At 42.7% G+C, this 25,200-nt stretch overlaps 1 protein-coding gene and 1 pseudogene across 2 annotated transcripts in view; one reads left to right on the top strand and one right to left on the bottom strand.

Moving 5' to 3' along the window:
- The window catches only part of PDE10A (phosphodiesterase 10A), a 171,919-nt gene that overhangs the window by 45,769 nt on the left and 100,950 nt on the right, over positions 1-25,200 (top strand). For both annotated transcript variants that reach the window (XM_084827987.1, XM_084827986.1), the window contains exon 2: positions 16,691-16,819. In XM_084827987.1, the coding sequence (XP_084684113.1) occupies positions 16,691-16,819 (129 nt within the window). The remainder of the gene's footprint in view (positions 1-16,690; positions 16,820-25,200) is intronic.
- Positions 17,336-23,623, bottom strand: LOC146359731 (uncharacterized; annotated as a pseudogene).

The raw sequence follows: 25,200 nt of genomic DNA, 5'->3' as shown, positions 1-25,200 counted from the left end.
GATTGGTGTCAGTCATTCCCTGGAGCAAGGCAAAAAGTTGTGCATCTGAGTCACAGATTAGGCTCTTATATTCTCCTGGGTCACCAGAATTGCCTATGATACATTTGTGCAGCCAAGGTTGAAAACAGCACATATTCAAAAGAGGTGATTCAGGATCTCCAAAGTAATATGACTGGCTGACAGATTATGGAGGATAAATCTGTCATTGGCTACTAGTCACCTCAGTGGTGTTGCCCTGTTTGTAGAATTCTTGCCCCAAGCACACTTGCCTGGAACCAACATTGTTCTCTTTTCGGCATGAGGTACATTTTTATTTTCCCAGGCTTTTAAATGTATTTGGATGCATTACTAATTTTAAAAAGTTTTTTAATATTTTATTTTTATTTTATCCTATATTTTAGAACCACCCTGGAAGCTATGCTGAAGGCTAGCATAGAATTTAAATAAATATATAAGTGACTATATGCAACCTCTAAGGTCAGAAGCAAATGCCACTGAAGAGTAGCTGATGGGAGCAGCAACAGCTGAGGGTGTTGTCTTCATGTCCAGAGGCATCTGGTTGGTCACTGTGAGAAGCAGGATGCTGGCCTAGATAGACCAATCCTCTCATCTGTAATGGGTAGTAATGGAGAGCAGCATGGTGTAGTGGTTAGAGTGTTGGATCGGGACTCGGGAGACTCGGGTTCTAGTCCCTGCTCCACCATGTAGCTCACTGGGTGACTTTGGGTGAATCACTGATTCTCAGCCTAACCTACCTCACAGAGTTGTTGTGAGGATAAAACAGAGGAGGAGGAGGAAGAGAATCATGTATGCTGCTTTGGTCTCCTTGGAGGAAAGGCAAGATATAAATATAATAAATAAATAACTCTAACAGAGTGGTTCTTCTTCGTGCTGTCTGTGCATCACACATATGGGCTCTGCGTCTGTGCGGAGCCTTGATTAGGGAAACTTCTAAAGCTGAGAAAGTTTTGGTGGGAGCCATTGCGCATGTCTGGATGGGTTCCCGCCTATTCCCTCAGTTCTTCTTCGACTGCCGACTGTGGTGCCTTGTCAGGAACTTTGTCTGTTATAGGACTGCGTTGGAAATTGTGCTGAGGCTTTTATTCTGTCTGTATCTTTTTCTGTCTATCGTTATTTCACTCTTTTGAATTTTATTTTACTTGGTATTGGATATTGTTTTTTGTTTTTGAGAAGAGATCGATCCTCGATGCCTTGAAGGAGCCCTTTTGGAAGTGCTCACACTGGGAGTAAGTTGCTGCTGTCGGATAGGCACTCCCTTTGTCTCTTCTGTCTAGGAGAGGGACATGTGGTAGAGGCGTGCCCGCTCTGCCAGGGTTTCTCAAAGCAGGCTCGCAGAAACCGAGTGGACAGACTTCGTGCAGAGCTTTGGAAGAGGGTGTTGGCCGCTGTTGAAGCCCCCAAAGCTCCGATGGCACAAGCGCCATCAACCACCTGAATACTTACCTTGACATTGGGACTCTCCTGAATCCAGATCTTTGATTCATTACACTCAGGACCATAGGATGGATCCTGCTTTTGTACCTCGTCCTTGACATTGTTGACGTTTGCCGATGTTAGGTTGAGATAGATGGTTGGAGTGGTCTCTCCCTCCTTGTCTGACCTACTATTGGGATGACTGGATGCGCTGCAATCGTTTCTATGACTATAAGAAGAGCCATGCTGGATCAGACCAAGGGTCCATCTAGTCCGGCATTCTGTTCACACAGTGGTCAACTAGCTGTCGACCGGGAGCCCAGAAGCAGGGCATGAGTGCTACAGCGCCCTCCCACCCATGTTCCCCAGCAACTGTTATACATAGTCTCACTGCCTCTGGTACTGGAGGTAGCACATAGCCATCAAGACTAGTAGCCATTGATACTCCTCCATGAATTTGTCCACCCCCCTTTTAAAGTAATCCAAATTGGTGGCCATCGCTACATCCTGTGGTAGTGAATTCCATAGTTTAACTATGCGCGGCGTGAAGAAGTCCTTCCTTTTATCTGTCCTGAATCTCCCACCAATCAGCTTCCTAGGATGACCCCAGGTTCTAGTATTTTGAGAGAGGGAGAAAAATGTCTCCCTCTCCACATTCTCTACACCATGCATAATTTTGTAGGCCTCTATCATGTCTCCCCTTACCCTCCTTTTTTCCAAGCTAAACAATCCCAGCTGTTGTAACCTTCTCTCATATGGGAGATGCTCCAGCCCCTTGATCATTTTAGTTGCCCTTTTCTGCACTTTTTCCAGCTCTACAATATCTTTTTTTAGGTATGGTGATCATCCCTTTGGGATGATTTAACTCAAATGGGATGCTTCCCAACTCCTGTCAGCTTTCCCCCAGGATTTAGTTTAAAAGCTGCTCTGCCACCCTTTTTATGTTTAGCGTCAGCAGTCTGGTTCCATTTTGGTTCAAGTGAAGTCTGTCCCTCTTGTACAGGCCCGGCTTGTCCCAAAACGTTCCCCAGTGCCTAACAAATCTGAACACCACCTCCCTGCACCACTGTCTCATCCACACATTGACACTCCTCAGCTTCACCTGTCTGGCTGGCCCTATGGATGGAACAGGTAGTATTTCAGAGAAAGCCACTTTGGTGGTCCTGGACCACCACCTTCCTTCCTAGCAACTGAAGTTTGGCTTCCAGGACCTCACGACTACATTTCTCCACATTGCTGGTACCTACATGGACCACGATCACTGACTGCAGCCCAGCACTATCTACTAGGCTATCTAGATGGCACGTGATATCTGCAACCTTCACACCAGGCAGGCAGTTCACCATGTGGTCTACACGCCCGTGACAAACCCGGCTGTCTATGTGTCTAATGATTGAATCTCCTACTACCACAAGTGCCCCTCCCCCCGGAGGCACATCCTCTGTGCGAGAGGATATTTGTTAGTATTCTGAGGAATGGGTCCCTCCTAAGGGATCATTTCCCTCTTCCTCAGAATGATGCCCTCCTTCCTCGAGACCCACATTTCCATGACAGCAGAGGAGCTGTCACCCTGGGAGTGGGACACAGCTAATAGGTCCCTGAAGGTCTCATCCACCAACCTCTCTGCCTCTCTTAACTTCTCTAGGTCAACAACTTTGGACTCAAGGGAACGAATTTGTTCCCTGAGAGCCAGGAGCTCATTACACTAAGCACACACCCACAATTTTTGTCCAGCAGGTGTGGCACTCAATGCAATACACTTGATAGCCCCTGCCCCCCTGCTGGCTTTCTACTTTCATAACTGGTTTTTTATTTGGGTGTGTTTTGCCTGGAAAACCTAGTTGTTTAATACAAGAAAATAGGGACAATTTTCATAGTTATTTATTTACAGTTACTTACTGTGAGCATGGAAGAAGGAGGAAAGCATCAGGTGCCCTGGCTTCCTCGTGCTGTTGCTAAACTCACACAGTTGCTTAACTCGCTTATTTGCTGATGCTTTGTCAGTGGGGCTGAGATGCTTCAAGACTGCTTTGTATTGTGGTACAGTACTGGCTGTAACAACTTCCAAAAAGACTTTCCACACAAAATTTTCGTTACAGTAAAAATGGAATAAAAATTAAATAAATGCAATACATACAAAAAACGTTAAATAAGTACACTAAAATACATAAAATTTTAACAGACTTTTTTAGTTTTGGTTATCTATTACATCAAGGAGTCCCATATAGCAATTACCATGATCCTTCCTATTTTTTTGCCCAGAATTTCCTTTCTGCTAAAGCATACAGAGGTGTTTTACAAGTCACAAAAGGGTTTTCCAGTAAAACACAGATAATTTCCTGATCAGAGTAGGCTGTTCTTATGTTAATTTCAGCAAAATGTTTTCCTTTTTTTCCCTTGGCCCACCATAAAAGTGGCAGTTCAGTACATGATGAATTCTTCATCTGATTCAAATTACAGATACAGATCCATTGGGAGACAGGAACATGTTAGGAATAATCTTTAAGCATTGTTCAAAGAAAGCACTACATAAGGGGAAGAATGTTGAACCTTTGAGATATTTAGGTCTTTGATGGTCCTTTAAAAAAGGCAATGCCGCTGAGAAAATTTAAGTTGTTCCAGCTGTCTCATGTCACCTCTGGCTTGACCTTCATAGAACCTATTCCTTAGTCCTTTTTTGTCTAGATCAGGGAATGGGCAAAACACGGCCCGTAGTCTGCATGCAGCCCCCTTGGCCTGCTTTGCATCCCCCCCCAGCCACCCCATCACCAGATTTGCACCCCTCTCATCTGACTCCAAATTTGCTATGGTGGCAGCAAAGAAGGGGGCAATTTTGTTTTAAAACAAGATGCATGGAGAGTGTGCGCCTTGTTTTAATGCAAAATCCTTTTTTCCCCAAGATTTCTGCTGCCAAACTTCGGACCCAAAATATTTCAGGCAGATAATAATTTTGCAACAGTTAATGAATAATGTCATCCCTAGTTTCCATTCTTCTTGAAGAACAAAATATGACAGTTTTGCCAACTATTCATCTACTAGATCCTGTACGTATATTTTTGAAATTTCAGTAATAAGGGAGTCAAAGGGTAGGTATTGGAATCCCTGGGAAAGTCCTAATAATCCCTGCAGAAATGTATTCTTTTTCTAATGATCTAATGCTTATCTCCTTATCCATCCCTAATTGTGAACAATACAACTGCTTCAGTATGTCAGATTTAAAGGGAAATCATAATTCTTTTTGTTATCCCATCCATTGTTGCATTTTCAACAGTAATTCTTTCTAAATCGTGACCTGGTTTGAATGATCAAAACAGCCCACTGGTTGTTTAAGCTATGGTGGGCTGTGGCGCATGTTGGCATTGAATATTTAAAATGCCCACCCACACATGCTGGTGCATGCTGCAGTCCACCTCAGCCAACTTACTTAAGTCACGGTGGGCTGTTCTGTCATGTGAACCAGCCCACTATGTTTCAGTTAAGATGATCTTTCAAATCATGATTTGGAGGATTGTGAATGAGCTGTGGACTTGCATACTTCCTTCTCCTCCCTCTCATGCATTCCATCTTATGCATTCCCTCCCAGTTTCCTGTTAAGTGTTTAACATAGTTTGCTGTGTTATCAGAATTGCCAAACTATGGTTAGTGCTTGCTCTTCAAACCAGAATCAGAAGTCCATTTTAAATTATGATTTCTGATCGTGGTTTGGAAGATTATCTGTATTGAGCCTGTCTCAACAGTGGCAAATTGCAGTTAACGAAAATATGAGTAAGATAACTGTATCTGTATTTGAGTTACGTGCAATGTGTGCAGTAAAATACTTCATATACAATTTTGCAAATCTCTGGACTGTGAATTGTGCTGTTGTGCATGGTAAGAATTTGTAAAGAGAAAAAGGTAAACAAATACTTGATCTTTTAAAATACATAAGCTTTTTTTGTTGAAATTCATCATTCTGGAATGTTAACTCGAAATTGGAATAAAAACTGTACCGCGTTACGAATACACTTCCCAAATGTCACAGTGTATTTGATAATGTGTGGGATTAATCAATGGGTATTTTTTTAATTTAAGAAGTGCAGCACAAGAATTTACCTATTTTGTGGTACTTAGAAATTTTGTGAGTGATACATAAAACTACCTGTACATTCAGTTACTAGATAGTAATTGTATCATATAGCTATAATGACATATGAAAATCAAACATGCATGTTTCCGTATATCAGAAAACCAATACAGAAGGGGGCATTTTTTGGCTATTACGTGAAAGTGTGAGAAAATGGCAATAATACTCCTTTATTTATTTGAGTAATAGCTATCTTCGGTAAGAGGTACTAACTTCAAAATGTCATAATAATTAGCATGTGTGCGATAGAGATGGGATATATAATGTTAACTCTACACAGACTTAACCTATTTATGTCCACAGCTGAATATTTATATTTCTATCTTTATCTAATATATACCCCCACAGTTTCACCCCCTCTTATATTTGTGAAATCCTACACCTGTAGATATTCTTTTTTATTATTTATTTTAAAACACTCATATTCCACCTTATCTCCAAACAGCCATAGGCAGCTCACAAGTAAACAATTTAACAATTAAAAACATCCCACCAATTTATATCATAAAACACAAAACCAGCAGTAGAAAGCACAATGCAACAATCTTCGTAAAAGTAAGATCTTCCCCAACTTCCAGGAAGTTGTTAGTGAGGAATTGAGATGGGCCTGTCTTGTAAAGCAATTCCAGAGCCTAGGCTCAGCTACCAAAAAGGCCCTTTCCCTAGTCCCAACTAGATGTATCTCAGGGTTTATTAGGACATATGAGAGGGCCTCTGAAGATTGTCTCAATAGGCGGCAGGTTCCTCCAGGAGAAAGCAGTGCTTCAAGTATCCTGGTTGTAAACCATAAAGGGCCAGGTCACCACCAGCTCTTTGTACCCAGAAACAATTGGAAGCCAGTGCAGGTGTTCCAACAAGGAAGTCACATGCTCTCTCTATGCAGCCCCTGTTAACGATTGGGCTGCTGCATTCTGGATAAATTGCTGTTCTGAATACTCTTCAAAGGCAGCCCAATGTAGAACACATTGCAATAATCTGATGTAACTGAGTGATGTGATGTAACTGAGGCATGTGTCACTGTGGCCAGATCTACAGTCTCCAGGAATCGGTGTATTTGGCAAACCAGCCTCAGCTGGCCAGAGGCACTCCTGAGACCTGAGCATCCAAGATCAAGGCTGTGTCCAGAACCTCCCCCCCCCAATTGCAAGCCTGTGGTTTCCATGGGAGTGGTCCCCCCCGCATCTACACAGGTTGAACTCCAATTCCCAGGTCAGCTCTACTGACCAAAAATGCCTCTGTTTTGTCTGGATTCAGTGTCAGTTTGTTAGCCCATGTTCAGTCCTGTAACCGCCTCCGTGCAATGGTGCATAACCTTGACAACTTCCCTGGAATGAGATGGAAAGGAGATATAGAGTTGGGTTGCGCCAAAGATTCCTGCTGTAGCGTGCATGGAGGATCACAGCCCATGTATGCATGCTAGCAGAAATCTGGTGGGAGAGATTGATGGTGGGCCCCTCCTTAGTCTTTGGACCCTGCCCAGTGCTGATGCCAGAGCTAGTATAGTAGTGATCAACTTGCATTCTGAATGTAAGAATCTTGTGACTGTTGGCAGTAGTGGATGGGATGAATGGCTCTCCATTTGTGTAATTTGCTTGTAAAATTGTTGCAATATGATATGAAAAGGCAAGTTACTAAAATGGGGTCTATGTCTAGACTTCTGGCTTATTTTGCTTTTAGATAAGAATGCCCTGATCAAAAGACAGAGCAGCTAAATGTGAATGAGTTCAAAGTGTCATTTTGCTTTTCAATGTAATATGCACTGGGTTTCTCTGAGGAGTATACATGAGGTTCTGGCTAGGCCCAAATCTTCTTAGCTTCAGATGTACAACTTCTACCTTCAGGCATTTTATAATGTGGGCAAGTTGCTATGAGTATCAGTACTAATTTACCCTTCTTCTCAGAATGCTCCTGCTGGTCTAAAGAGGTATGGTGTGGTGGTGGAAGGTGATTTTCACCCCTTCCCTTTCCCTCTACACCTCCCAGTGCCACCTCCTCCACTGTTCTGGAGTTCCCCAACCCTCTGGATCAGATTTACAGAGGCCATGTGGGACTCCAGGGAGAGGGGGGAATATGAAGATTGCATCCTCCCCCATTCAGGCAGCAGAAAAGCTCTTCTGGATCAAAGCCTTCTGTGGATGGAAGGAACCTGTTATTGCAGGGCTGGGCAACCATTTTTCTTTTGGGGCTGCATTCCTTTGCAGGTAATCTGTCAAGGGCAGCATGTTGGTGGTGGGCAGCTGAGAAATAATTAATCAATGAGTGATGGTTCAAGTATACAGGAGATGTTCAAAGCACATTGACCCAGTCCATCATAGGTAGAGCTTACTCTTTCTCCAGCCTGGGAGGCCGAAGTCACAGAAATATTTTAAATAAAATAAATACATCTCCCAATAGTAGCAGCAGATGGGGTGTGGTTGTTACACCATAGTTTCCATCATCATTTTATAAGCCAGATAAATTTAGTCCTCAAAGTGACCTGCATATAGTCGTCGTCATCATCATCATCATTGTACTGCCTTGATATGGATCTTATCTATTGCCTAAAAGACAAAAGAACAATTTCACAATTGCCATGTAATCCTTTTCCTGTTTATTAGGTTTCATTTTACCTGCTTCTAATCTTTCCATTTCCACTGTTTTGAAAGGAAAATTAAAAAGTACAGTAAAGAATGGGAGTATAAGATAAACCTTTTATTAAGAGGTAAGATTAGAAAGAAGCTTGATACGTATTCCAAAGAAAATGTTTGATCTGGTAGATGATAATATCTAACCCTTCAAAACAACATTTTTTCTGTGATTACTGTGATTATATGTAATCTGTGGCCTAAATTATAAAGTGGAGCCTTAAGTGTGTTAACTCTGCATGGGTTTGGAGAAGCAGATTTCAGCTGTTCTTGGAGATTATTCCCAACTCAAGATGACTATAGATTTCCTTCAGCACAAGTCCAACAAAAATGCCACCTTCTATTTCACTACATTTAACAGCAATATCAGATTTACAAATTAGAGGCATCTAATAGCCTGCTCTATTTGTCTGTTGTTACAGAAGGAAGGGGGAGGACACCTCAGAGAACATGTTCCACACAATTACTTGAGTCCAAATATTTGTCAGCAAAAGCTTTTGAAAGAACTCTTTTATGGTCTTTAGAACAGCATTAATTCCTTTAATTTCCCATCCAAAGAAAATTTTAAAATTATCAACAGCTACAATTCATCCATTCTGACTTCTTGCATCCCAAATATAGTTTTGAATCTTTCAGATTAGAATGTGTTCTCTTATTTATCTGACTTGATGCTGCCTCACTTGCAGAGCTCATACAAACTGTAAAATGATGTCTGTTTCCTTACAGTTATCTCCCCATTTTTCTCTTCCACATCCAACTTCCAGGCAGGGGAAAAAGACTAGTAAGGGATTGAGTGCACTGCCAAAGCAGACCCTGGCAAACCAAAGCCATGTCTAGAACAGCCAGGTGCAATGGCTCCATCTTAAATATTGTGAAGTTGAACTACCAGCAAACACATACAGGACGAAAGGAGTTCTTCAAATCTCAAATTGCAGTGGGAAGAGACTGAACATGGAGCAAACCAAATTAACCTGTCAACTGAAATTAAGGGAGAGATAATGTTTTCTCCCAGGACTTCATTTCCTCCTCCACAGCTGGTTAGAAATTACTTTGATGAGGTTATTTATTAAATGTGAGTGACAGTTTTGGATTTGGGGCAATACTTCTGAATATCTGAACTGTGACTTTTCAAACAATCTACAATACATTTTATTGCATTTGGTGAATTTTACATTTAAACACAATGGGTTGGATCCAGTTAAAACTTCCCAGAGATGGAAGACTGTCACGCACATTCAGTAAATAACTTCATTAAAGTATTTCCAGTACACCAGCAGGATCTTCTACTGTGTGATTTGCAGTAGATTGGCAAGGGTTTTGCATGCCCAATTGTCTAACAATATTAACATCGAAAAACCTTTCTCCCCTAAATTAGGTTGCTGAAAATAACACGGAAAAACCAGGAGAGGATTTATGTGTGGAAGGACTTGGGAACTTCTGGTATTCATTACAAATACTTGGGCTATGTATATGCTCAGAGGCACACATTCCCTTAATTTTTAGTGTGCGTCTATCCATTTGATCCACTTGTACCTTGCTCTGGTGAGTGCAGCTCAGGACTATAGTAAAAAAAAGAAAGAAGTAGATCACCCAAGCCTGAAACATGCACATTCATGTGCTAAACCACACTGGCTGCTGAATAAGGCAGTAGAGGCTTTCTGACAGGGCAATCAAACAAACAAAAAGCCTGGATGCTGATTAGATTTTTCTAAAAAAGAAATCCACTATATTCTTGGTGACTGAAAATCATACCTTTAATTGGTTTCCACCAAAACACAGTTCTGGTTGTCAGTGGTTGACATATGCAGTTTTTGGCAAAGCAGTAGTGTTCGGTTTCACATGTTTCAGGGTCTTTGCTGAAGTACATTATACTATACTTAAATGGGTACTACTATACTATACAAAAAACATCTGACTTGGAAAGGATATTACAAAATTACTATGCCAGTGATTTTGAATTCTGATGTTTTGAACAAAGAAGGGATTCATTTAATGAGATTAGCATCTAATCCAAATTAAGCAGTGTACATGCCTTGAATGCCTTCAAAGGTTAATGCAAAAAGGGAATTTCTTATCTGTGAATTCTTGTTTTGATAAGAGTCCCGAAGGTATTCTGCTGTGATTCACCCTTATATAGGACACAAAGATAGGGCCAATCTGTCTGTCATCCTGGAAAGCAGCATCTCCCATGTTCTTCAAGGTTGTGTAAATCAGAATTGCTTTAAATAACAGTAACCACTTAATGTGATAACAAGATAGGAAAGAAATAGACATCCCTGGAAATAATAATATCCATCTGTATACAAGTGCTTGTGAACACATAATGGTGGGAAAGAGTTTCCTCCTTGGTAAAAGAGGAATTCACTAGGAAGAAATCACCTATTCCTAGTTTATGGCAGGACAGAACTCTGCTCTCTGGGATGTACCAGTCATCTCAAAGTGGAGCATTTTAAAAACCATACTGACATCTCATGGGATTTTTATTCCAAAAAATCTGGAATAAAATCTGTGCCAAAATCTGTCTTCCAATTTCTTGAAAGTTTTCTTGCCCCATGCCAGAGGCTTCTGTTTTTCTCCTGCATTCTTGGGGCACTTTGGAATTACTTTGGAATGTGGTATTTTTGAGTTACCCTAGCATCATGAGGTGGCTAAGGGTACTGTGTGTATGTTTTATTTCTATTACACACCTGAAGAGTCGATCACTCTTCAGGCTCCCTGGTTGCCTGCATTTTCTGATCTGAAAAAGCTCCATCGAAGAGGAGTTACCTCATGACATCTTCCTGTGGGTTTTAGTTGAAGTGTGGGAAGGTTTGGAGGCTTCCAGCTGCCAGAGAGATGATTGTAAGTAAAAGATAAGGCACTTACACATACTCTTTGGCCACCTCATATGTAAGGTAAGCACAAACCCCCAAATCCCATCACAAAATCCCTGAATCTCATCCATGAAAGTTTATTCAAAATAATTATCTCCTTTGAACATTTTTTGAAAAGCAATTTCATTTCTATCAGATTGAACGAGAATGGCTGAAAAAAAAATTGGGCATACAGTCTAGTCTACAGCCATCAAGGTAAAAATTGTCTTGGATGTTATAGAGTGGGAGGAAGAATTAGATGCATGGTTGTCTTCGGGGCAGCAGCCCACACATTTAATCTAATGTATACAGATTCAGCGTAAACTACCAGTTGTTTTTTTTTAAATATGGTTGTAACTTGTAATAGCAGTGAAAATAGGCTTGGTGTGATGGCAACGTTTGGCAAAATCTCTCAAGCCAGGGAATTAATTAATAGATTTCTGGTGTTCATGGAATGGAGCTTCAGTACTTTGTCACTCCCTATCACTTAGCAGAGGCAGAATGAATTGTATAGATTAGTTCATTTACATGGTACAGGCTGCAGAGATCAGCTTTTCCTACGGTCGTCTTGGTACTGATGGTTTTTAAAGTGTTGACTTCACACAGCCCTACCCCATGACTTCTGCTAATACTGACCAACTGGTACATATTTCTTTTTATTGAAGGGATAATTGATAAATACTGCATAAGAGATTCAAAGAGCTCATTTTATTTGGGAACCCATAGACGTTTGCGCATGTCTGCCAGGGTATCTCACTTTTTTCCTTGACAGCATTAGCCCCTTCTCCTGTGTCAGAGATTTGTGACTCCATCCTTGGTTTTCAGGGTGTCTTTTTATACAAATCGGAGGTACTTTCAGGAATGCAGGATGTCTTGTGAGCACACTGTTCTGTGCATGCTGGTTCTGTGAATGTGAGAATGTGCAATCCCCTGCATGCATATAAAGGAGCTCTTTGACTTTCAGCTATTGTTTGTGTAAAGTATTTGCCAATTATCCCTTTTAAAATGGGGTATTATTTGATAAACCAAGTCCTGTTAGAAGATTAAAAGCTGAAAGATGTGCTTTCTGTGACTTTCTGTTGATATTCAGCTCGCAATGACATCCCTTGCTGTTTGCACTGTTCTGAAAATCAAGTTAAAAATTCATGTGCTTATAAGCTGAAGTTCTGTAAAATAGTGGTATGCATCTTATTTGTAATACCTTCTCTTGGTAATGTTTATAGCAAAACTTGCCAGGGTATCTACATGTCTACATCTTGTACAGCATAAACTTAAAGACTGTAACTTTAAGGATAATAACCATAACAGCAACAAACAACAGCAGTGTTATGAGAGTACTAATGTAATCAAATACACAAATAAACCAGAAGCAATAACAATATTCTGACTGACATAACAGAAATTTAAACAGAAACTGGTATATATTTATATTCACATACATACATACATACATACGAATGAATGAATGAATGAATGAATGACAGAATTTCATTATTCATGATGGTGCCTCTCCTACCCTTGCTTAAATCCCATTGATGACCATGGAGTTGTTTATGCATAATATTGCAGGATCACAGCCAGTGAGATTAAATCAAGTGTAATCTTCAAAACACTTAAGGTAGAAAAACAGCTTGCATTTCAGAACTGCAGTTCTGAGTTCTCTCATAACTTTATGAGCTTTAATATGCAAGATTTTCCTGATGTTACAAGTCTTTCATTGCAAAAATCCACTTCCTAGCTTTGAGAGTAAGTAATATGATAACAAATATTTTTCAAGTGTGTATTGGAAACACCCTTGTGGTGTGTAGTGTAGTGGCTAAGACTGTGACCAGTGATGTCCCTACTTCAAATGTCATCACAGCTCACTAGGTAGGTATCCTTAGGCAAGATGCTATCTCTCTGTTCTCTCTCCCCCCCCCCCCTTATCGTGAGGATAATAAGACTGGCCTACCTTACAGAGTTGTAAGGATTACTAATGCATATGAAGTATTTTAAGTACTTTAGAATATTATATAAACACTAAGATGATGATGATTGCTGAAACGTTTGTCAGCCATGCTCTCTCAATGAGAACCAGTTGTTAAGGAGTTATTGTAGTTAGTTCTGTCCCCAGCAGAACTAATTAACACTTTTGTATTCAATGTGTTTTCTGTTTGTGAAAACATGTAACTTAACTCCCTCTAGGCAATTTGCTGCACTTGTTTCCGATACACCCTTGAAAAATATTTGTTATCATATTACTCTCAAAGCTAGGAAGTGGATTTTTGCAATGAAAGACTTGTAACATCAGGAAAATCTTGCATATTAAAGCTCATAAAGTTATGAGAGAACTCAGTACTGCAGTTTTGAAATGCAAGCTGCTATTTTTCTACCGTAGTGTTTTGAAGATTACACTTGATTTAATCTCACTGGCTGTGATCCTGCAATATTATGTACAAACAACTCCATGGTGATCAGTGGGATTTAAGCAAGGGTAGGAGAGGCACTATCATGAATAATGAAATTCTGTCATTCATTCATTCATTCTCTGTTTAAAATCATGTTATGTCGGTCAGAATACTGCTATTGCTTCTGGTTTATTTGTGTATTTGATTACATCAGTAGTTTCAGAACACTTCTGTGGTTTGCTGCTGTTATGGTTATTGCCTTTAAAGTGACAGTCTTTATTTTCATGCTGTACAAGATGTAGACATATCAATAGATATCCTGGCAAGTTTTGCTATTCAGTGTGGACAAGCGACTTTCCTTAGTACCAACTTGCTAGATGGTTGACAGAATGAAAGAAACATGAGAGCTAAAGGTACATGTCATTCAGAACAACTGGTCATAGTTATCTAAAGTATGTGTTTCACTGAATGCTGATGGGTTTAAATTTTTGGCATATCAATTGCTGTTTTAGGAGGGCAGGCGAACTCCTGCTGAAAGATAAACCACCCCTCATGAAAAATAACTTTTGCACTGAAGAATACACAATGCAATCTCTCCATTGTTTTTTTTTTACCAAGCCGGGTTTTGTGTGTGTGTGTGTGTGTGTGTGTGTGTGTGTGGTGGGGGATTATGCTCTTGCCTCTTTTGAAACAACCATTTAAAGGAGGTGATCCACAGTTTGATGTAAGTATCCCAGCCCCTTAATTGGCAAGGTGATGTTCCTTTCCCAGCTGGCCTCTCTGAATTCTAGATTTTAGAACTTCTACCTTCCTTCCAAATTCCTGTCCATTCTGCTTGCTCCTTTCTTCCTTTCTCTAGTTCAGACCACAGCCCAGAAGGATGGCTGCCTTTGAAAAGCATATAGAACACCCTGACTCTTTTTCTTCTTTCTCTTCATCCCTAACTGTGATGTAGTAAGTAGGGAGGTGGGGAATAATAATTGAAGATACAATTCTTTGTAATGTGAGAATGAGCAGGGCTGAATCTTGACCCACAGAACAGGTAGACCAATTTTGGGATGGTTGCAAGTATTGTGTTTGATTCTTGTCTAATGTCCCAAGTTTATGAAGAGCTTTTTTGCACCATGCCGCCTGTATACATCACCTGTAGAGGTGTATTATTGACCTATTTCTGAGGTTGGACTTCTAAGATCAAAATTCAAGATCAGCAATGACTCAAGCTAAAATTTGGCCATTCCTGCCTGAGCATCTAATTCTGTGTGTACCATCTGCAAGCATCACATGTTATCACCTATCATAATCCTATCCCACTGAGTGATTCCATTGGGACATAACATTTTTTCTTTGCATATTGTTTTTGTTCCCTTCGAAAAAACTGGTGTTCATCACATTACCACCTTTATAAGCTCCCAGAAACTTAGCCACTTATTAAGTGTTTTGGAGTCCTTTCTACAGTTCCTTTCAGTGCAATATTCAAGTTCTGTGGTAATGTACAAATTATAACTACTCTTTCTTTTCTATTTTTACTTGCCTCTGCTCATCCAATACAACATCTCTTGTATGTTTTACTTTCCTGGATTTCACTACATATTACATTTTAAAGAGCTGGAACACTCCTGTGTAGTTTTTCTTGTGGAAAAAATGGCATGCCCTCCGGGTCCTGTGACTTTATCATGCTGCCCAGTGAAGCCCTCGTTCACCCACTCTCACTGCTGCCACCACATAATGCTCTCTGATAATGGCAGGCTCCTCATTCCTTCTAATTTAATTGCCACTGAGCAGCAGCGGCTGTGTACTGCTTTCAACTGACTTGCATACATCATTACTTCTTCAATCTGTATTGACAGGTAATAGTACCTGGGGGTGTGAGGTGGATGAGAATGAATATCTGGCAATATTATATTTAGTTTTCTCTGATTTTCACAACATCTAATGCCATATGTGGATCTGAAATCTCTTCATATGCGCATTGTATCCGAAATCATTGAAATGTGTCCTTCTCAAGTCAGTGCAATGTTTCATCACACGTCTGCTTCTAATTTAACAAAACATGTTCCGTAAAGTTGATTTGTGCACTTCTTCAACATAGATTCTTTTTTGTTTTGTTTTAGTCTGTCCTTTCCTTGCCAGCTTAGCACAAGCTGACTTTCAAACTCTTCAAAATCTTGGCTTTCCATATTTAGTCACATTGGTTTTCATTTATCAGCAGTGGTGCTGCCAGGATTGAGGGGGCCTGGGCAAAACGCCCTTGGTGGGGGTGGGAGGGGCGACACAATCCTGGCTGCTTTGCCATCACCTGCTTTCTCCCCCTCACCCCAAGTTGCTCGGTTCTGCATTCTCCCACTGCTTCTCCTCCACACTTACTGGAGAAATTATAGGCTGTACTGGGCAACAAAGCTCCATCACAACTGACAATCTCTGTAAAGCTTTGAGAAAATAAAGGAAAGGTGACCTGTTTGTTCCCTTCCCCTGTCTCCCCCCATGAAAATTGGGCAGCAGCATTGGGAATGGGTGGTGGCCTGGAGGAAGGTCCCCAGAATAGCAGTGCTGCACCAGCATTCACTGTGCAATATTCTGTGTTCATGTATATTTTGTTATTGTTGTTTCTTTAAACAGAGGTCAGGCATGCTGTGGTTTGACACCCCAGGCATGTCTGCCATCTTACTTCCCCAGAGGACTCTGGACTCACATGGCTCCAGAAGCCCTCTGAGAAATGAATGAAGATGGTGGGTGGTGCACGTCTTGGCTTTGTTTAAAATAAAATAAAACAACACACATACACACAATGTTCAGCAGCCAGCGCTGCCATTTGGGGCTGTCCAGGCTGCAGGGTCCTGGACCACCACCCTGGGGTCTAGCCCTTATGGCACCAATGCTCATCACAGTTTCAGAACCAGTTTGCATACCTTTAGCATCCTGCTTGTGCATTTATTTCATAGTAATCTCTGAGCGATCTTTCATATAACTTCTTACTGGTAGGCTTCATGCCTCCATTATATAATGCTCTGACTTAGATTCTTGCATTGAGCAGGGGGTTGGACTCGATGGCCTTGTAGGCCCCTTCCAAACCTACTATTCTATGATTCTATGATTCTATGATATCTTTCTATTTACTATTTTTCAAATTAATTATTGCAAAGCATTTAGGCCTAATAACTCTGTGTTCTTCCTGACACAACAGAGCCCGTTCCTGATTGGGGCTCTTTATCACTTCCATAACATTTTTCATTAAAACAGCAGCAATGTAAACAGTGATGTTTTCTTTTGCAGGTTTGACAGATGAAAAAGTGAAGGCCTATCTTTCTCTTCACCCCCAGGTACTGGATGAATTTGTGTCAGAAAGTGTAAGTGCTGAAACAGTGGAAAAATGGCTGAGAAGAAAACACAACACAGAGGAAGGTAAGATCTTAATAACTTTTAGAAACTCTGAACAGACTTCTGTTAATGATTGGGCTGGTTTTCGAACGGTATTGCTCTGTACTATTATTTCTGCAAATAATGACCTAGTTCTCATGACACGACAGCCTACCATGGCTTAATTTACCCACTAAGGCTGTTGCGTTGTGTCATGGCCTTTTTTAGGGTTATTTGAGGATTGTCTAACCCTCAAACAATCCCTGCCGCCTGGGTGCGCGTGAAACGACAAGCCATGGCAAGCCTGCAGGCTCCATGCAAAAATGGTGGCTGTGGGTGCCCAGCACGATGCGAGAGCCCCCACCTGTAAATTAACCCACGGTAGGCTGTTGTGATATGCGAACAGGCCCAGTGGGCTAGAGATGCCAAAAGGCTAGAGTGACAAGCCATGTAATTAACCATGAAAAATCTTAATAAATAATCTCCTATAACCCCCCAAATGTCTTTTTTGCTGCTTGTGGTAATAGTACTAAACATAAAGTAAATTACACGGATAAGCCTTCAGATTTCATATTGCTTCACAGCTGATTGCCCATTCCTGGCATCAAAATAATAGTTATCATATCTTCCTGCAGCACATGAGATAGCATTTAAATACAACAGTATTAACTGATTTCAATGTTTATTCTGTAACTTAAACATAAATCTATTTTACTTTTTTATTTTTAAGAGCTCTAGTAATTATTAATTAACACAAACATTCCAGCATATGTTCATATCAACACTCCCGACCTCATTTTTGTTGGAGGACATAATTGGCCATTGAGATTTTATCACCTTTTAATTGTAGAAGAATCATTTTAATAAGTAACTTGCATGAGGCTAAATTTGAGATCAAGTGTTGATATTCCTTTATTCAAAGTGTTTTAATCCTGCTCTTAGGTCAAAATGCTCCCAAGTGGCTTACAAGAATTGATAATTAGACAGTCCCTGCCCTCAGGCTTACAATCTGAAAAGATGCAAGACTCAAGGAGAGGGACTGGGAGGGAAGTGGGGAAAAAATCAGAGTGATGCTTGATTCAGTTGTTCAGATGGATGGGAATATACCAGTTGAACTCAGGTCTGCATTGCATCTATTGTCCTTCTGGGCTGGCATGTTCGTTGCTGGCTTGTTCCTCTTTTCTCTTCTGCAGTCTCTCTCTCTCTCTGTCTCTCAATTTTAGTTCAAGCTTAATTTCTTTCATCTCCCATCAGGGCAAGATGTTTCCTTGGATGCCTTGCTGGTGGCAGTTGAGGGAGGGAGGGGCCACTGGGAGCTAGACAGTGGTAACTTACCAAGTTGTGTCTGCTTCTTCTCCTATACCCTCAGGGGGGCTAAATAAGTACAAGCTGTAGACATGCATCAGATCAAGTGAGGACAAAAGATCTCTCATCGGTTATACCTCTAAAAAAGTAAAACTCCCTCCTAGCTTGGTAAACAGACCAAGACTCCATTCCTCCAGTGTGGTGTGGCAAGTCAGTATGTGTAGCAGTAGTGATGGCACAGTATGCGAGTACACTTTTTACAGATTTTTGGAAGTGTCTGTTTTGCATTTAAAAGAGCACCTCAGAAAGGAGACACACAAACTCAGACATAACTGTCTGAGGTATGGATTGCTCACCAGTTAACTGACTGGAAAAGTGGATACACTAGATGAAATGCAATGAAAGGTGTGCCATGCAAATTGATCAGTGTTGTGACTGCCTTTGCAGGCCTTCTGATCCCCCAAATTAAGTTTTGTTCTTTTAATATGCTGTTTAATCAACACTCTGTTTTAATTAAATAAGGTTTTAGAATTCAGCTTGTGATACCTACACCGGTCCACAAGATCACTGTAATTTGTTTAAGATTGCAGTTTGCTTGCATTTTATATTGAATGAGTCAAAAACATTCAGTTTTCTCCAGTGGTTCGTGAGTGAACTGATCTTTACTTTTGGGAGTACCTCCTATTGTTTGACAGAAATGGCTTCCAGCAATAACAGCACCAAGTGGAAGGGCTTTGCTTCAGATCCCAGACCAGACTTGTCTGGAGAGCAGGTAGCAGGCTTCTGGCATGGCTCACAGCTGAACTGTTGCAACACCATTTGAATTTTACTTCAGGAGCTTATTTCGTTTGCGGAACAGAGTGGCATCATTCTGATGTGGCAGGGACTTGGACCATGATTGGTCATTCCACAACCCCCTAAGGTCTGAGAAAAAGAGTGTGCTGAGGAAAGGAGAGTGTTCCTGAGGAGAAACAATCTTCTGGCACAGATTCCTGGGCTAGGCTTCTCTCCCTCCCATGTACTTGTAGATAGGAAATTCAGTGTGAAGGTTGGACAAGAGCTTTGTGAGCGTGTTTGGCTATATGTACTTACCCAAGATCGGAAACCCTAAGAAGGCAGCATTCCCAATCATGGGAGTTTTGTAAGCATGTTCAGCTGAATGTGCTTCTAAAGCTGTCTTTAAACGGTCACACTCAACAGCAGCTGGGTATGCAGGGATGTTGGGGTTGGGGCTTGTGTGTGTGTGTGTGTGGCGGTGCATGCTTCCTTAAGGATTTTGTCCTTAGTTTATCAGCTCACATCTGGCAGAAGCAACTAGAACTCATGGATGCTAAGAGAGCAGTTAAAGTGCTAGAAGTAATAAACCCAAAAGTATTTTGTAGGCCATGGCTTCCCAAACCTCCCCCGTCCCTGCCTCTTTAAAATATATTTTAAGAAAAATCTTGGAAAATGTTAGGGTGGTCTTCTTTCTCTCCCTTTCTAGCCTTGGTCTTTCTCTCCCCTCAACCCCTTTGCCTCTTGCCCCTCTTTAGGTCACTTTTGACTAGCCAGGGCCCCATGGCAGTCATTATGTGACCAGCCACATTCTCCATGCGTGCCATTTTGTGATAGTGGTCACAGCAGTTTTTCAAATTCCCAAATGTGCCCACGGGCCCAAAAGGTTTGGGGATCCCTGCCTTATGGTTTCCCCTGTTTTCTCCTGTTTTCCACCTTTTTAATCTCAAGAAAATTATCAGCAGTGTGGTTGTTATGGCCTGCTCTTTACCCTCAGTGCTTCAAAGAGACAGAGCAGGCATATGGAAAAAGGATGGCTGCTCTCAGTCTTTCCTTCCCTGAGCAAGCAAGTTGCCCTTCCCCTTGTGAGATGCATGGAAAGAGCCAAACAGTAGGATTTGGGCCTATTAAGAATATGAAAACTGTACTGTTGGTGAATTGAGTTTACTTTTTGGAGGAAGGCCCATCCGCCTCCTAGAGGAGTGTGAGAAGAAGCTTCTTGTGGTGATGCTTAAGATATCTATTGGAGTTGACGTTAATGAGAGCCTCAGTAGTTTCTCATTCAGAATTAAAAAGCTGGTTTTCTTCCTAAAAAACTGATCTCACTGCTTTGGTGGAAGCTAGAGAACCCCCCTGGAACTCCGTTGCAGCATCATAATTTGAGTAATGGCAGCACCTATCTCCCATTACTGCACTGAGGCCCAGCAGTTCAGGTAAGAACAAAGTGGAAAGGAAGAGCAGCTCTGTGTTTCTCTTACCCTGAGCAAGCAACTCCCCCTTGATGGGAGTTGGAGTCCCCCCTCCTCCCCAAGCGGCTGCCTATCTCCTCCACTCTGCAAGACAGCAGTAGTACCAGGAGCTCAGTCACATAATGAGAACATACCTCTACTTAAATAAATTGAAATCTTCAGCTCTTCTCCATCTAAAATTGGTTTCCGCCATGTGAAAGAGTTTCCCCTCTTTCTCTTCAGGTTTTGGAAAGGATTGTTTTTATAAGGGGATTTTGTGTGCAGATGGCTTCCCAATAAGATTGGGCAGTATCCTCTTCTTTCTTTGTGGTCTTTTTGGTACCAGGTGAAGACCTTTATGTTCACCCAGGCCTTTTAAATAACTTCTGTCGCCTAGACCTCTCAGTTTTAAAAATTATTATTATTTATTGCATTTCTATACCGCCCCATAGCCAAAGCTGTCTGGGCGGTTTACAAAAGTTAAATAATTAAATACAATATAAAAAGTTTAAAAGCCATTTACAAAAAAGCACATAAAAGCACACAAAAAATACACACAAACAACATATAATTAAAAATGACATTGAACTGTCAGACATAACTAAAGACACATCCAGGACCGATTAAAACTCATCATATGCTGCCAAATGCCTGGGAAAAGTGGTAGGTCTTAACCTGGCGCTGAAAAGATAATAATGTTGGTACCAGGCAGACCTCATCAGGGAGCTTGTTCCACAGGTGGGGGGCCACTACTGAGAAGGTCCTCTCCCTCCTTGCTGCCTTCTGAGCTTCCCTTGGAGGAGGCACTCGGAGGAGGGCTTTAGATGCTGTACGTAGTGTACGGGTAGGTTCATTTCGGGAGAAGCGTGCTGTCAGGTATTGCAGTCCCAAGCCATGTAGGGCTTTATATTACCAGCACCTTGAATTGAGCTCGGAAGCATATAGGCAGCCAGTGCAAGCAGGCCAGAGTCGGTCTTGTATGTTTGAACCTTCTGGTCCCCATTAACAATCTGGCCATTGCATTTTGCACAAGCTGCAGCTTCCAAACCATCTTCAAAGGCAGCCCCACATAGAGTGCATTGCAGTAATCTAACCTGGAGGTTACCAGAGCATAGACAACTGAAGCCAGGTTATCCCTGTCCAGATAGGGGCGTAGCTGGGCCACCAACCAAAGTTGGTAGAAGGCGCTCCGTGCCACTGAGGCCACCTGAACCTCAAGTGACAAAGATGGTTCCAGGAGGACCCCAAGCTACGGACCTGCTCCTTCAGGGGGAGTGCAACCCCCTCCAGAACAGGTTGAACACCCTCCATCCGGTCAGCAGAACCACCCAACAGCATCTTGGTCTTGTCCCTCATCCAGTCCATTATTGCAGACAGGCACTGATTCAGCACATCCACAGCCTCACTTGAAGAAGATGAAAAGGAGAAATAGAGCTGCGTGTCATCAGCATACTGATGACAATGCACTCCAAAATTCCGGATGACTGTGCTCAATGGTTTCATGTAGATGTTGAACAGCATGGGGGACAAAACTGACCCCTGTGGAACCCCATATTGGAGGATCCATGGGGCCAAGCAGTGTTCCCCAAGCATCACCTTCTGGAGACAACCTTCCAAGTAAGAGTGAAACCACTGCAATGCAGTGCCTCTCACTCCCAGCTCAGAGAGCCGTCCCAGAAGGGTACCATGGTCGATGGTATTGAAAGCCGCCGAGAGATCAAGGAGAATCAACAGGGTCACACTCCCCCTGTCTTTCTCCCAACATAGATCATCATAAAGGGCGACCAAGGCTGTTTCTGTACCAAAGCCTGGCTTGAACCCTGATTGAAATGGATCCAGATAATCAGTTTTATCCAAGAGTGCCTGGAGCTGGTTGGCACCACTTGCTCAAGAACTTTGCCCAGGAATGGAACAATTGCAACTGGCCTATAATTATTAAGGTTTTCTACGTCTAGGGAGGATTTCTTCAGGAGTGGTCTCACCACTGCCTCTTTCAGGCAGCCCGGGAACACTCCCTCTTGCAAGGAGACATTAATTACCTCCCTAGCCCAGCCGGCTGGTCCTTCCCTGCTAGTTTTTATTAGCCAAGAAGGGCAAGGATCCAGTATGGAAGTGGTTGCACGAACCTGTCCAAGCACCTTGTCCATGTCCTTGAGTTGTACCAGCTGAAACTCATCCAAGAAAACTGGACAACCCTAAAAAGCTCCGCTGGGCGGCATATGGATGATTGAATAGAAACAGTGAAATATTTTTTCCTTGCCTCCCTCACTGCCTTTGAATATACCTGGCCATAGGCATGCACCAGGGCTCGATTGCATCGTTCTTTTCCACCTGCATTCAAGCCGTCTCCTATTTTGTTTCATCACTCTCGGCTCCGGGGTGTACCACGGAGCCGTACGAGCTCTACTCTGGAGAGGGCGCTCAGGAGCAATCGTGTCAACTGCCTGGGTCATTTCTGCATTCCACAGATCAACCAGGGCTTTGACAGGAGTGCCAGCCATATCAGCCAGAAACCTCCCCAGAGCCCTCTGGAAACCATTCGGATCCATTAGCCTCTAGGGGCAGACCATCTTAATAGGTCCCCCACCCCTGCAGAAGGGAAAAGCTCTGTAAGTCTAAACCTCAGCAGGCAGTGATCTGACCATGACAAAGGGACTGATACAGAGTCCCCCACCTTCAGATCACCATCTCCATGTCCAGTTGAGAAAACCAGATCTAGAGTATGCCCCGCTACATGTATTGGGCCAGTGACATGTTGGGACAGTCCCATGGCTGACATGGAGGCCATGAAATCCTAGGCTGCCCCAGACAAGATGCCCTCGGTGTGAATATTGACATCCCCCAGAACCAACAGTCTGGGTGATCTCAGCAGCACACCTGAGACCACCTCCATCAGCTCACCTAGGGAGTCTGTTGAGCAGTGGGGTGGGCGGTATACAAACAGAATCCCTAATCTGTCCCACTGACCCAACACAAGGTGCAAACACTCCAGACCATTAGTCACATGGACAGGGAGCCTGCAGAGGGAGATGGAATTTCTATAGACCACAGCAACACCCCCTCCCCGGCCTTCAAGCCTTCCTTGATGCTGGACCAAGTACTCCGGTGGGCATAGCTCGGAGAGACTGACTCCTCCCTGCTCACCCACCCAGGTCTCGGTTATACATGCCAGATCGGCTGCCTCATCCACTATTAAGTCATGGTTAAGGGAGGCCTTATTTTGAACTGATCTGGCATTTAAAAGCAGCATCCGGAGACCGGAAGGCAGACTGATAGAGCAACCACCAAACCTGCGGGTGCAGGGAGAACTGGAACTTGGCATGGCGATTAACTGCCTGGGCCACGTTCCCCTTACCTGGCAAGTCCTCACAATGTCATATCTCCCTCTACCTGTCACTACACTGATTGGCCCCCCCTCAGGAGAGTGCAAAAGCTGGTTTGAAACTCAACATTAAAAAAACTAAGATCATGGCATCTGGCCCCATCACTTCCTGGCATATAGAAGGGGAAGAAATGGAAGCAGTGACAGATTTTACTTTCTTGGGCTCCAAGATCACCGCAGATGGTGACTGTAGCCATGAAATTCAAAGACGCTTGCTCCTTGGGAGGAAAGCTATGGCACACCTAGACAGCATAGTAAGAAGCAGAGACATCACCTTGCCGACAAAGGTTCGTATAATCAAAGCTATGGTTTTCCCAGTAGCAACGAATGGCTGTGAGAGCTGGACTATAAGGAAGGCTGAGTGCCGAAGAATTGATGCTTTCGAACTGTGGTGCTGGAGAAGACTCTTACGGGTCCCCTGGACTGCAAGGAGGTCAAATCAGTCCATCCTAAAGGCAATCAACCCTGAGTGCTCATTGGAAGGACAGAGACTGAAGCTGAAGCTCCAATATTTTGGCCACCTAATGCGAAGAGAAAACTCCCTGGAAAAGACCCTGATGCTGGGAAAGATTGAAGGCAAAAGGAGAAGGGGACAACAGAGGATGAGATTCACCAATGCAATGAATATGAACTTGAGCACGCTCTGGGACAGAGCGCAGGACAGGAAGGCCTGGCGTGCTATGGTCCATGGGGCCACGAAGAGTCGGACATGACTTAACGACTGAACAACAACAACAACAACAACAGGTCCCCCCAATTGGCCCAACATCCTCCCTCCCAGACACATACTCAGGCCACCAGAAAGCCAGGCAGAGGAAAAGGGGTCAGGTCCTGAAGCACTCACCGCTAGGTGGTCTCAGGCACCTCCAGCAGCAGGCAGCCTTCACAGCTGGAGTCAGGTTGCGGCCCTGCCCTCCCAGGCCAGGTGGAAAGAGCCAGGCAGAGAAGCAGGGTCCAGGTCCTGCAGGGATCACAGCTGGATGGTCTCTGTGTTGTAATCCTCAAGTTGCTGCCAGTTTCCCCCTATCATTTATTTGTGTCATTGCTGACGTTATTGCAGTTACTGAATTACCCAAATACAGTTACGTATTTTACTGCTGTAAGCTGCCTTGGGAGGGCTTCTGCCCTGAAAGGTGGCAAAGAAATGTTTTAAATAAATTAAATAAAAAATTCATACCTGTCTTGCCTGCCTCAGAGATCACTATTTCACTTTTGATCTGCCGGAGTGTTCTCTTCCTCACTGGAACGTCTTATAAAAATCATATAACACCAGTTTTAAAGGGATTGCCCTGGCTGCCAATACGCTTCTGGTTGGAATTCAAGGTTTTGGTGATGACATTTAAAGCCCTAAATGGCTTGGGACCTTGATATTTAAGGGAGCGCCTCTCCCTATATATGCCTGTCCAGGGACTGAGATCTGTTGGAAGGGCCCTCCTCTGTGGCCCACCGGTGCGAGATATACGCTATGGTGGGATGTGGGAAAGGGCCTTCTCTGCTGTGGCACCCCGGTTGTGGAA

The sequence above is a fragment of the Heloderma suspectum genome, chromosome 1 (assembly GCF_057233095.1).
Source record: "Heloderma suspectum isolate Gila_16-S chromosome 1, 16-S_ref, whole genome shotgun sequence".
In the NCBI taxonomy this organism is placed as follows: Eukaryota; Metazoa; Chordata; class Lepidosauria; order Squamata; family Helodermatidae; genus Heloderma; species Heloderma suspectum.
This window is presented reverse-complemented; position numbering and strand designations above follow the sequence as displayed.